At 37.1% G+C, this 14,274-nt stretch overlaps 1 protein-coding gene across 7 annotated transcripts in view; it reads right to left on the bottom strand.

Moving 5' to 3' along the window:
• Positions 1 to 7,299: 7,299 nt before the first annotated feature.
• The window catches only part of kirrel3b (kirre like nephrin family adhesion molecule 3b), a 587,440-nt gene continuing 580,465 nt past the window's right edge, over positions 7,300 to 14,274 (bottom strand). For all 7 annotated transcript variants that reach the window (XM_061878745.1, XM_061878746.1, XM_061878749.1 and 4 more), the window contains one exon: positions 7,300 to 13,307. In XM_061878745.1, the coding sequence (XP_061734729.1) occupies positions 12,846 to 13,307 (462 nt within the window). In that variant the 3' untranslated portion in view covers positions 7,300 to 12,845. The remainder of the gene's footprint in view (positions 13,308 to 14,274) is intronic.

Below are 14,274 nucleotides of genomic sequence, written 5' to 3'. Positions count from 1 at the left end.
ATTCCTTTTTTTTTTTTTTCTTAATTTATCTTTGTAGTTATCATTATGTATACATATTGTTGCATTTGATAAACTGTATTGTTGATAATAGAGGTAAACTATTGGTATTGTTCATGATCAATAGCGCTTTTTCTATCGGTATTTGTATTGCTCCAGTTGTAGTGTAAAAATGCTCATTGTCATTTCTATATTATTATTTATTTCACTAACTGCTTATTTGCTATCACTTTTACGATCATATTTCTACATATCGTATGTGCTGGTGTTATTCTACTGTTGTTGTTGTTGTTTTTGTTGTTATTGTTGTGTTTGCTGTTGTTGTTTTTGTCTCTGTCTAATCCCCCTCTTATCCCCACAATTTCCCCTCTGTATTCCTTTTTTTCTCTTTCCATCCCCGACTGCACCAAATGATAATATAAATACATTTGAATAAAGTCAAATTCAAATAAGGCAACAAGAGACGTATCCTACACTTCTCCTTTGTAAAGTAAATCTGAACAGCCGATATGGGCATCTAAATCAACTATATGATTTGCCTGAGAAGCTGGACAGGACAAAAAATTAATAAAAAATAAATGTTTTATAAGTTGTCCTTTTGTTTTTTGTAGTTGTTGGATGATTTATTTTCTCCCATGTATGTTGCATGTTAGATGGTGAAGCATTAAGGACTGGCAGATAAATCTGGTGCACCCATCAATTCTGTGTGAATAATGTATTGTGCACATTGTCCATAAACTATGAAACAAAAACAAATGATAATACACAAAACTTCCCAGGGAAATGTTGTTATCTTATGTAGAAACAACACGATCAGTGTGTTTGTCTGATGTGGATCTGCAGTGCTGATTGTTTTTACCTTTTGAAGAACCCTTCATGGTCCCTTTAGTATACATGATGGCTAGATTACAGTATTCATAATTGAATTCTCAATACCGCACACAGGTGTATTGACTCCCTACAGGGGTTCCCTTTGCCGGTAAAACACGTACACAGACAACAACATGTAGATCAGATGAAAGCGGATCTAGTGAACAGGGCTACAGGTGGAACAATTGATGCTGCACCGGAGCCAATAAAACAAAATTCAGATCGCTCAAACTGTTGTACTTTCCTGGATTGTTGCTGTGACATTTCTCTCGCGTGGGTCCTCCTGAATGTAACAGACCCCCTCGTGAACCCAGTAATCTGGCGTAACAATGTCTTTATTTGTGGGCGCACACACGCTAGGACCACACTCCAAGCTACAACTTTTCAGTCTTTGTGGCTTTTTTTATTCTAGCAATGTCCATTAACTGTGTCCACTCACCAGCAACTCCAACTCCAACAATGTGTCTTGGTCCGGCTGCTGCTAATAAGGGTGACAGGTGACTAGATAACCAGTCCCAGCTGGGCAATCCACTCACCTGCCGCTAGCTTCGAGGCAGGTCCTTACACACCCAGCTCCACGGCAGGCCCACAGACCACACTCCCCTCCAGAGTTGCACTTTTATAAAAATAAAATAAATGTTCCATTTCTTTTGTTAGTTATACATATGGTTGTAATCATTAAATCTGTTTACACAAAAAGCTAAGCAGTTTTCACATTTATAATTTTGTACTTAAAAAGAACTGAACAATAGTCCTAACTTACATTTCCACCTTTTTTTTCCACTCATGTATACATTTAAAATGTGTTTTTGTTCTCCATAATGTATCATTAGGTTGGTGTTTTTGATAAGTTATCGTTAATTCAATCTTCATGCCACTTCTAAATCTTGCGTGGAGGACTGGAAATGACCCTCGACCCCTAAATAGTGGTATCCCCACCCGATATTGATATAATATCCGGTTTGCATCTACAGTATTTGATATACAGTATGCTCCGATACAAGCAGTTCTGCGGCACATTTACTTGTGCAAAGCTGAACAGACAGATAACTTTCAGCTAAATCTCCGCCAAAAACAAACAATTTTGACCATTTTCGTATTTTAGTGAAGTCATTTACAAAAGGTAAACACGGTAGGACATATGGGATACTAGGAGCTACTGTAGCAGCTAAGCACATAATAGCACACAAGCTAACTAATCAAACAATATTGCAATATTGTCAACATAAACTGGTATTGAAAAATTACAGATGCACATTACCTACACATTTAAAGTCTCTAAGGGAGAAGTGTGTTTTATAGTATCCAGTAACAAACGTGTCCGTATCATTCAACTTACTTAATGAATTATTGTGGCTACTGGGTGTCGTCAAAAACCATTACGACACCATTTCATCTCCGTACCAGTTGCTTGATAATAAAATAAGTTAGCTTCTGTAATACCTGCCATTGTTCTCTGTTGGACCAATTTCACTTGATCAAACATTTTCTATCTTTTCACACAATTAAATAAAAAAAACTTGTATATTTTGTTCTGATATCGATTTATCGGATCAAAATCATATCGGCCGGTACTCAGGGCTCCAATATTGGTATTGGAAGTGAAAAAGTTGTATCAGGACACCCCTGCCCCCGACCAAATGCACCCGAGTAGGCATGGTTGTGGCAGGAAGCTGTTGAATCCGAGAGTTTCAGCCAAGAGGAGAAGAAAGCAGACGATTTGAGTATTTTATCAAAATTAAATTATACTACATTGGCCCACTTGGATCCAGTATCCTTTTAAAAGCCTGCAAAACAGTGGTTCTTAACTTTGTTGGAGGTACCGAACCCCACCAGTTTTATATGCACATTCACCGAACCCTTCTTTACTGATTTTTTTTTTTTTTAATTCAAGAAAAAGGTAATGTTTTTTACTGATGCACAAAATTATCTGTGCGTGAACATCACCTTGTTCAAAGAACAAATCTAACACAGTGCATGAACTCACAAAAAATTACACACCTTACACAAATTACCATGAATTGATTAACATGGACTCCGACTTAAACATGTTGAAAAACTTATTTGGGTGTTACCATTTAGTGGTCAATTGTACGGAATATATACTGTACTGTGTAAACTGTACTGTTTCATATAATGCATTCACTTCCTTTGCAATCTGCCAGTAAAAGTTTCAATCGATGAATCAAACAAGCTGCAAAATTAGAGGGAACATTGTTTGGGGGTATCCATAATACGCTGATAGGGAAAAGTTTTTATTTACACGATAAGTCGGATGTGTCTTTACCTTTATGGCGGAGGCTCCGCCGAACCCCTGAGGCCGACTCACCGAACCCTTAGGGTTCGATCGAACCCAGGTTAAGAACCAATGCCCTAAAATGAGCTATGAATTTAGGGTGTGTTTTTTTATTATTATATTAGCCCACGGCTCACTGTAAAAAAAAATAAACAAAAAAAAAATGAGTGAAAGTAGAGCAAAAGGCAAATTATAAATAGAAAAAACTAGGATTGTAATTATTTGTTTAAGATGTACAGTAAATGTGCTGAGTTTTGTGTTTGTTTCAGATGGCTACTTTAGGTCAAGTAGAATGCATGTTTTTTTAATGTAGTCCTATTACTAGTGAGAGGAAACATGCGGGTGATGAGGTATTTGCTTTGGAAGAGCATTGCAGAATATCTAAGTAAGCGATAGCAGAAATCCCTGACTCGTCTCTTTTGAAATTGACACTGCGTTAACAATTTTAGCTCAGAGTGTGATCAAAGGGCAGCTTTGAATATATAACGGATTAATGAAGAATATAGTAATAGAGTATACTCTCGAACAGACCTGGACAAATTAAGGCCTGGGGGCCTTTTAAGCTTTTCAATTTGGCCCGCCGGACATTCCCAAATAGATTTTTTTAGATCTTTAAGTTGGAACATGTAGCTGCCAGTATGATGTGCAGTGATGTTTTCTTATGACCGTACATCTTCAACTGTACAATGTATTTCAATGGTTGGAATCTGCACTTTTGGATGATATACCAGTTACTATGGTCAACTAATTAGTTACTATGGTCATCTGCGTCACAGTAGCTCAGACGAGTCACCAAGCAGTGTGGGTGGGAAGCGTTTCCACAGACACGGAAGGAGATTTTCACAACAAAAGTTCTCAAGCTTAGTGATGTATCAGATATATCAGATTATATGTGGGTTTATTTTATACCCTTCACGTTCATATTTCACTTTTTTGCATTTTTGTCTGCGTTTCACTTGATTGTAAAATGTGTCGATCGAAAGGGGGTGTGACGTTCATATGTTGTCAATATTCAGTGTTTTATCATTCATAGAAACATGTCAAATTCCATTACGTTTTGTTAAGGTGGTCTGTCATAAAGTTTTCAGCATTCAATCAGGCATTATTGTGTGGTTTTGTATTAGTGTTCTTAAAAATAGATATACCGGCCCCCAGATACATTTTTTTCTCTAAATGTGGCCCTCAGGTCAAAATAATTGCCCAGGCCTGCTCTAGAAGCAGGCTTGTATTGCAGTACTACAGTAAAGACAGTTCTATGTCTGCTTTTTGGGGGCCACATTATTTATGGCTGACGTGATGGCCTTGTTTTCAGCTTTTGCAAGATGCCTCATGTGGTCTGTTAATGATTTATGCCATTCCCCCAAACATGGTATATTTGTTGTTTTATTTATGTGGTATTTTGTCAACATTTAATTGTGCTAGAATAGTCATATTCTTAACGGGTGCGTGCGTGCGTGCGTGCGTGTGTGTGTTTGTGTGTGTGCGCGCGTATGTGTGTGTGTGTATGTGTGTGTGTCCGTGCGTGTGCGTGTGTGTGTGGCCAAGTAGAATCAAGAGGAGCAATTTGTTGTTTGGTTTATTGTTTGACATGAAATTCTTCATCTTACAATTGAACTGGTCATTCATTTAAGATATATCAATAGCATCTTTAGTACGCACAGTTTAGTGGAATACTTCCAGCCTTTTCTTAAAAATGCATTTTTTTTACTTAAACAAAATATTGTTTCAGAAAAAAAATATTAAAAGTTAAAATACCACACATTGAGAACATATATTTTCAGGATGACGCTAATTCTCTTGTTCATGTCCACATAAACCCATGTACTCTAACTTAAAAAAAATGTTTTAAAAAATATATATACATACATACATACAGGAACAGCATAGTGTACAGGGGTTCGTGTGTGTGCCTCAAAATACGAAGGTCCTGGGTTCGATCCCTGGGCCTTGGGTCTTTCTGTGTGGAGTTTGCATGTCCTCCCCATGACTGCATGGGTTCCCTCCGGGTACTCCAGCTTCCTCCCACATCCAATGACTTGCACTTGGGGATAGGTTGATTGGCAACACTAAATTACTAAATTGGCCCTAGTGTGTTACTGTGAATGTTGTCTGTCTATCTGTGTTGGCCCTGCGATGAGGTGGCGACTTGTCCAGGGTGTACGCCACTTTCTGCCCGAGTGCAGCAGGGGGGTATATATATATATATATATATATATATATATATATATATATATATATATATATATACTGTATATATATGTATATATGTATGTAGGTATATATGTATGTATGTATGTGTATATATATATATATATATATATATATATATATGTATATATATATATATATATATATATATATAAAAAATGTAAACTCATCGGAGGCAATCGTTATTTGGAATAGTCCTTTCCAGCATAAACGGACAATCGTGTAAATCACTGATACTCAAACGGCAGTACGCTTACCCCTTAAGGGAATATTTAAACTGTTACTGTTCAAACTATACGTAATGCTACAGCGGCCAAAATATTGAAGTAACTTGTTAATTAAAACCTCAACCTTGTGTTTAATGAATACTTAGGCCTACTACACTACTGTGTTTTATTCTTGGTCATTATGGCGGTATTTAGAGAATCAAGTGTTTTGATGGTACTTGGCGAAAGGTTTGAGAACCACTGATGTAACTTATAAAACAAACATGGGTGAGTTCGAAATAAAAGATGTTGTCCGCAAAGATAGTTTTCCGTTACCTAAATTTATACCTTTGTCCAAAGAAAAAAGGGGATACTTGATAAAAAAAAATTAAAAAATTTGCGTTGTCATTAATGAAGACGAAGCCAAAGTCAAACATAATTTTTATTTTCCAAATATACAGAGCAAAAGCAACTAGGATTCACAGACCAGTACAGTTCAAATACAACTTTTTTTTTCTCCTTACATACAGCAGGTCGGCCCACTCAAATTAAAAAAACGAATTAAAAAAATAAAAGGGAAAAAAAACTAAACAGCAAGTTTGCCCAAGATAATCCACATGTTGACTTATTTTTTTTTTTTTTTTACAATTCTGATCATATCTGCATGGATCATCACACGTCTGTTGCGCAGAGGAATGTTTCTCATTTGCAATCCACATAAGTCGTTCATTGTACGCTGCAGCCGTTCTTACCGGGCCCTCAAGCATGTTCCGTAAGAGACAAAAAAAATACGTTTTTTTTTCTCTCTTCTTCCTTGCAGTATGCACACACAACATACTGATTTGGAGGAACTCAAAAACTGAGGGGGATTCAGAAAGCACATTGAAGAAAAAGTTGGCACTTGTAACAGTATTTGCAATATTCTGGACAGTATTTTACAATGAGGCATACATTTTTATTATTTTTTTTAATTTAATGAGCGCAGTTTCTTCCTACTCCTTTTCAAACATTTGCAAGTGAACTTCAAAGTAACTTTTAATAAGCGTGTAGAAAAAAAAAAAATGTAACTTTTTTTTTGTGAGTTATTGATGTTCTGCACTATTGTCAGCAATGAGGGTATAAGCAGAAGCGTAAAAAGTCAAGTGTCCTCGTCCTAAAAAGGTCCCGTTCGAGTGGTGCGCAGTGGAGCATGAGCTTGTCGTTGGCATCTCTGAATAATAAATCACTTTGCTCTATTTTCCCATGCACCTCCTATCAGGGAAGGGCAGCACCCCCTTGTAATTGTTCTTCCTCTTTGTGTTTATTCATCTGTTATGCCCTCGCAGCTGTGTGCTGCTCGTTGCCAGACAAACAACGAGCGCCAGCCGCGTGGAGCAGGCGGCCAGGCGACCACAGGTGAACGGGGACATGGGCCGTGGTGCATTCAGGGACACTGTGTCTGTAGGCTGGAGATGGGACAGAAGGTTGGACCATCAAACATTTATGGCCCTGCTCAGCCCGTTCGCTCGACTTGCGAGCATTTGTTAGATATTTGGACTCGGACTTAGTTTTGTTTTTTGGGAAAAACATGTTGGCTTTTGTCACATTTCTAAAAGCAGTTGCAATCTGATAAAAAAAAATAAAAACAAAAATGATACATACACAAACACACACACACACACACACACATATATATATATATATATATATATATATATATATATGTGTATATATCACATGTGTATGTATGTATGTTTGTGTACAAAACCCAAAACCAGTGAAGTTGGCACGTTGTGTAAATCGTAAATGAGCACAGAATACAATTATTTGCAAATCCTTTTTTTTTTAACTTAAATTAAATTGAATAGACTGCAAAGACAAGATATTTAATGTTGTAACTGAGAAACATATTTTTTTTGCAAATAATCATTGACTTCGAATTAATGGCAGCAATACATTGCAAAAAAGTTGGCCACAGGGGCATATTTACCACTGTGTTACATGGCCTTTCCTTTTAAAAAACACTCAGTTAACATTTAGGAACTGAGGAGACCAATTTTTGAAAACTTTTCAGGTGGAATTATTTCCCATTCTTGCTTGATGTAAAGCTTACGTCGTTCAACAGTCTCCGTTGTATTTTACGCTTCATTATGCGACACACATTTTTGATGGGAGACAGGTCTGGACGACAGGCAGGCCGGACTAGCACCCACATTTTTTTACTATGAAGCCACGCTGTTGTAACACGTGCAGCATGTGGCCTGGAATTGTCTTGCTGAAATAAGCAGGGGCGTCCATGAAAAAGATGCTGTTTGGATGGCAACATATGTTGCTCCAAAACTTGTGTGTACCTTTCAGCATTAATGGTGCCTTCACAGATGTGTAAGTTACCCATGCCATGGGCACTAATACACTCCCATATAATCACAGATGCTGGCTTTTCAACTTTGCACCTATAACTATCCGGATGGTTCTTTTCCTCTTTGGTCCAGGGGACACCACGTCCATAGTTTCCAAAAACAATTTCAATCGTGGATTTTTCAGACCAAAGAACACTTTTCCACTTTGCATCAGTACATCTTATATGAGCGTGGGCCCAGCAAAGTTGGCGGCGTTTCTGGGTGTTGTTGATAAATGGCTTTTGCTTTGTATAGTAGAGTTTAAACTTGCACTTAAAGATGTAGGAACAAACTAATTACTGAGAGTGGTTTTCTGAAGTGTTTCTAAGCTAATGTAGTTATGTCCTTTACACACTAATGTCGCTTTTTGATGCAGTACCGCCTGAGGGATCGAAGGTCACGGGCATTGCCGCTTACGTCAAGTGATTGCTCTAGATTCTCTGAATCTTTTGATGTTATTATGAACCGTAGATGGTGAAATCCCGAAATTCCTTGCAATAGCTCGTTGAGAAATGTTGTTCCTAAACTGTTGGACAATTCGCTGATGCATTAGTTCACAAAGTGGTGACCCTCGCCCCATCCTTGTTTGTAAATGACTGAGCATTTTATTTAAGTTGTTTTTATACCCAATCATGGCACCCATCTGTTCCCAATTAGCCTTTTCACCTGTGGGATGCTCCAAGTAAGTGTTTGATGAGCAATCCTCACCTTTCTCAGTCTTTTTTTCCCCACTTTTGCCAGCTTTTTTGAAACATGTTGCAGGCATCAAATTCTAAATGAGCTAATATTTGCAAAAAATAACGTTTATCCTTTTGAAAGTTAAGTATAATGTCTTTGCAGTCTATTCATTTGAATGTAGGTTGAAAATATGTGCGCAAATCATTGTATTTTGTATTAAATATATATTAAGGAAATTGCCGGAATAAACACATTTTTGCAAAGTACAAATAACTAAATATAAATTCAATATTGGCATAACAAACTATGACATGAAATAACACCTTTTACACTCATTTAATCCAAAAAAGTATAATTATACTTGGTTTGATCTCCATCATATTTTTTTCATTTAGCTTTTTTATGCTTGAAAATGCTTAATTTCTGCAAAAAATGTTGTAGAATATTCTTTAAAAAAAAAAAATCTGCAATATGGTAAAGTCACAATATTTGAAGCCGTTGTGGCGAGGGACGACCGTATATGTTTTGTAAAGGAGTATTTAAGCCACTTTAAAAATGATAACTATTATAATAAAACTAAAAAACAGCTGAGGTGTTAAACTTTTTTTTTGTACTTTTGTTATACCTTCATTATAATATGTTTTATTCATAAGGTCATCCTGTAATAAGAACAGAGGAATAAAAATTGATGATACAATATATTGTACTTGCACTGTATTACAGTTTCGTTCTGAACAAATTTGAATACAATAATATTTAAACAAACATATTAGTCATAGTCCTAATAGTAAATATGTGTCAGATATGTTGAATTGTGTAAATTTGTAATTGGTTAACCAATGTGATTATTGTAATAAATCTTGTACTGTAATAACTTTATTCTTGTAGAATAAAAAATACATTTGAGTATTATATATATTTTCAAGCCAATATTTAAACTTAAAAATCTTATCTTGTTTGTAACGTCCATACTTTGTCGTTGTATTTGACCCCAAGCTGGGAACAAATACATTTGTTTATATGATGTATGAAGAATATCGAGAATGTGTATCAATAAATAAACGTACAGCACAGTAGTTGCACTGTATCAATAAATCTAACAAATATTCATTAAAAAAATGTTCCCTGTAATATTCCTAAAAGTTTTACTTTTTGAATTATTACGTTATCTGTATTTTGACTGTGGCTTTAATACTCGTTTCATAGCCGAATATCACTGGTTTGGGGGGACAATAATCCCTTTGTATTTGTAGGGTTGGTTAAAATATATATCACTATGAAATATAATAATACTATAAAATGGCCAAGTGGAGCATCGATGATTTATTCCGTCTAACTAATGGGATGTTTGAAGTGGAAAGATATGCAGTCAATATATTTACTGATACAAGGTATAGATTCTACACAGTGACTGCTCTGCAAAGTCGTTTTAGTGTCGAATAAAAGAGCTTCAGGCGTCTCTGAGGGGCTGAAGTTAAAATAACAATTCATCTCACTTCAAAGCTGTCCCAGCTCAACACTGCTTCTCATTTCTAAAAGCCGCCTGTGTGTTTTTACAGAAACTGCTCAGTCTTGAAACGCAAATGTGAGAGAAACAAGCAGTTTTGATGGGTTTAATGTGAGGGGATAATGATTGTCTGTACAGTTTGGAGCTTTAAATGTCAATCATGACGACCGAGAATGAAAGAAAAACACAGGAGTGAAATAAAAAAAAAAAAACTATATACAGAGACAGACTGTACATTGATTTATGTACAGTCTGCTGGATTATCCGTGTTGCCTTAAACTGTACATTTGTAAAAAATAAGAGTCCCAACAGCCATTGGAGCGTATCTTGAGTGACATAATCCTTTTTAAAGTGCTTTTAATGACAGCTTTGCTTTAAAAGGCCGAGAATGACCGTTTTTAAAACAAAGATCATCATTGATTTATGCGACTAACGGGAATAACTTGCAAGCAACGCGGTCAGCACTTGTGATATGAATCGGAATAAACCTATCCTTGACTGCAGCAACTACAGACAAAATCATGACCTCGTGTCCAAATTTCATGTAGCTTTTTTATCTGCGAATTTCCCCAGCAATCCCCAAGAGTCCCGGATCATAATAATACTTTACTTATAAAATGTGGGTGATGTGTGTTTGTGTGTCTATTTGTCTATCCTCTCAACTCAGTGAACAAAATGTAAACTCACAAACATGTCAAATCAATGTACTTATCAGCCTTAAATGTAGCATCGGACGTTGGTTCTCACCTGGAGAGAATTCCAGCGTTATGAATTGTGCCTCCTTTTAGCCCACAAGATCCTGCATAAGTACACCAATTTACACGTTGATTTGATGATATTTGGCAGAGATACTAACATTTCAACGCATTGAATTACATTGTTTGACATTAAAATTAAACTTTTCCGGGAAAATGTATTGCAATTTACTTGTTTAATAGTGTGCATGTTTCTCCCATTTTTTTTTTTTTAAATGAAAGATACATTTTTTGTATATATAAATAGTTTTTTTTAATGTATTTAGTAAATTACACATTTTTTTAAAAGTAAATCAATACAACATATTTTTTTACCAATTCATATATACATAAAAAATACATTTTGATCCATTAAAATAAAAAATTTTACATTTTAATTGAATTTTGTAACCTATGTACCATATTTTTGTTCTGTAGTTTGACGTTTCTCAGGCTTAGTTTGTTTGTAGTGAAAGATACTAATTTTATTTTACTTGGTAATTCCAACCTATCTATAAAAATACGTTAAAAGGAATTGCAATTTTGTTCTTGTGAAACAAATTTTGAATTGTCATTACCGAAACATATTTATTATATTTAAAAAAAAAAAAAAAAACAACTGCCTGCTTTCTTAAAAAAAAAGATATTTTTTTCCTTATTAACTTATTTTTGTATGTTAAATATTTAATTTTTCATTTTTTTTGTATTGTATACTAATGTTTTATTGGTAAAACATGGTAATATATATAGTTGTATTTTTATTGTTTTAAAAAACAATCTATATCAATAGCTCGGTTGGTAGAGTGGCCATGCCAGCAACTTGAGGGTTCCAGGTTCGATCCCGGCTTCCGCCATCCGAGTCACTGCCGTTGTGTCCTTAGGCGAGACACTTTACCCACCTGCTCCCAATTCCACCCACACTGGTTTAAATGTAACTTAGATATTGGGTTTCACTATGTAAAAGCGCTTTGAGTCACTAGAGAAAAGCGCTATATAAATATACTTCACTTCACTAATAAAAAGGCCGGGGTGGACGACAATTATTTAAGCATCATTTCGATTGTGCCAATAAAAAAAGTAATTTCTGTAAAAATTTAACCAAAAATCCAAAAGCTATATTCAAAACAAATTATAAGTGTGCACTATGCTCCAGTTTTATCAGTAACTACACACTGCAATAACCACAAAATAAGACATGAGTATGTTTAGATATACTTGTACCTTTAGCAGTGTTAGTTCACCGGCTGCAGGCTTTATGCAGTATGCCTGACTAGTTAACCAAACAGTTCCTCAAGGCAAACTTTTTTTGAGGGGCTAGAGCGGGATACAAACCGCTCTTGTTTCATTTAAGAACTCCTCGGCGATTAGTCGGAAAATAATTTACAGCCTTATACAATATGTACACTGATGTTTTATCAGAACGCGAACGTTGGGATTGAAAACGTGGTCTCAGCCCTTCTTTATCTTGTCTGGTCCCACATGCAGCTGTTCCTCCCAACCATGTCCGTGGGCATGTGGAAGGAGGCCAGTTGTACTCCGCCTACGCAATGAGACATTGCAAGGAGCCGAGCTGGAGTGTGAGAAGATTGTGAAAGAAAGGAGGGGAAACCGTGGCGGTTGTGAGGTTGTTGACTACCTAAAAACCTTGTGGACGTTCAGTCTTTGTGCTTGACGAGACACGAAAGAGCAGAAAGGAATTGTTGTGCGGTTGTACTCCATTCAGAAAAAAAAAAAGAATCCTGCAGCTTTGTTGCTGTCCTTAGAAGCAGAATACTCCCAGGTGTCTTCATTGGCGAGTATCGTGGCACTACTCAAGAACGTCTGTGAAAACCAGGATGTGGGCAATGGATTAAGCGAAAGGGAAATATAAGGCTTCTCGATCCACATGTCTGACAAAGCGGTTCAGTGTGATGAAACCATGTCGGAGTTCACACCCAAGGCTGGTTCAGACCATCCCTCCCGTCCTGGCTGTCAGACGTGGGTCTGCATGCGCTTCTGGAGAGGCCGGGTTAGGTCTGAGTTCTGCGACGACGACTGCGAGTAGTGGGAGGACGAGGAGGCCGACGCCTTGCTGTCCTTGTCGAACTGCACGTAGCCGTCCGGCTTGCTGTAGCTGCTGACGCTGCTGTCGCACTGCGTGTCGATAAAGGAGCTGGAGTCGCTTATTGAGCCGCGCTGGAACTCCCGCTCGCACAGCTCGATGGAGCTGCTGCCCATGCCCAGCACGAAGCGCTGGCTGTAGTCGTACAGGCGATTGGGACCCGCTCCCAGGGTGGAGTAGATGTTGGTGAAGGACATGCCTGTCGGTACCCGCTGCTTGCCCAGGGTGCTCGTATTGGTCGGGTTCCGCCCGTCGGTGGACTGGGTTCCGGCCATAGTTGGTGTCGGGTGCTCGTTGAAGGTGTTGACGCTGTAGTAGCCATTTGTGGGGTCCTGTTGAGAAAGAAAACGGTACAGTAAATACTTTGTTGACCACATTCCCTATGGCAGTGGTTCTCAAATGGGGGTACGCGTACCCCTGGGGGTACTTGAAGGTATGCCAAGGGGTACGTGAGATTTTTTTTTAAATATTCTAAAAATAGCAACGATTCAAAAATCCTTTATAAATATATTTATTGAATAATACTTGAAAAAAATTAAGAATGTAAGTTAATAAACTGTGAAAACAAATGCAACAATGCAATATTCAGTGTTGACAGCTAGATTTTTTGTGGACATGTTCCATAAATATTGATGTTAAAGATTTCTTTTTTTGTGAAGAAATTAAGTTCATGAATCCAGATGGATCTCTATTACAATCCCCAAAGAGGGCACTTTAAGTTGATGATTACTTCTATGTGTAGAAATCGTTATTTATAATTGAAACAATTAAATGGATTGTACTTGTATAGCGCTTTTCTACCTTCAAGGTACTCAAAGCGCTTTGACACTACTTCCACATTTACCCATTCACACACACATTCACACACTGATGGAGGGAGCTGCCATGCAAGGCGCTAACCAGCACCCATCAGGAGCAAGGGTGAAGTGTCATGCTCAGGACACAACGGACATGACGAGGTTGGAATTGAACCAGGGACCCTCGGGTTGCGCACAGCCACTCTTCCACTGTGCCACGCCGTCCCTAATTGTTTATTTTTCAACAAGTGTTTAGTTATTTTTATATCTTTTTTTCCAAATAGTTCAAGAAAGACCACTACAAATGAGCAATATTTTGCACTGTTATACAATTTAATACATCATAAACTGATGACATAGTGCTGTATTTTACTTCTTTATCTCTTTTTTTCAACTAAAAATGCTTTGCTCTGATTAGGGGGTACTTGAATTAAAAAAATGTTCACAGGGGGTACATCACTGAAAAAAGGTTCAGAACCCTATGGTATGTAATACAACTGTA

This window comes from Nerophis ophidion, linkage group LG18 (assembly GCF_033978795.1).
Source record: "Nerophis ophidion isolate RoL-2023_Sa linkage group LG18, RoL_Noph_v1.0, whole genome shotgun sequence".
NCBI classification, from domain to species: domain Eukaryota; kingdom Metazoa; phylum Chordata; class Actinopteri; order Syngnathiformes; family Syngnathidae; genus Nerophis; species Nerophis ophidion.
This window is presented reverse-complemented; position numbering and strand designations above follow the sequence as displayed.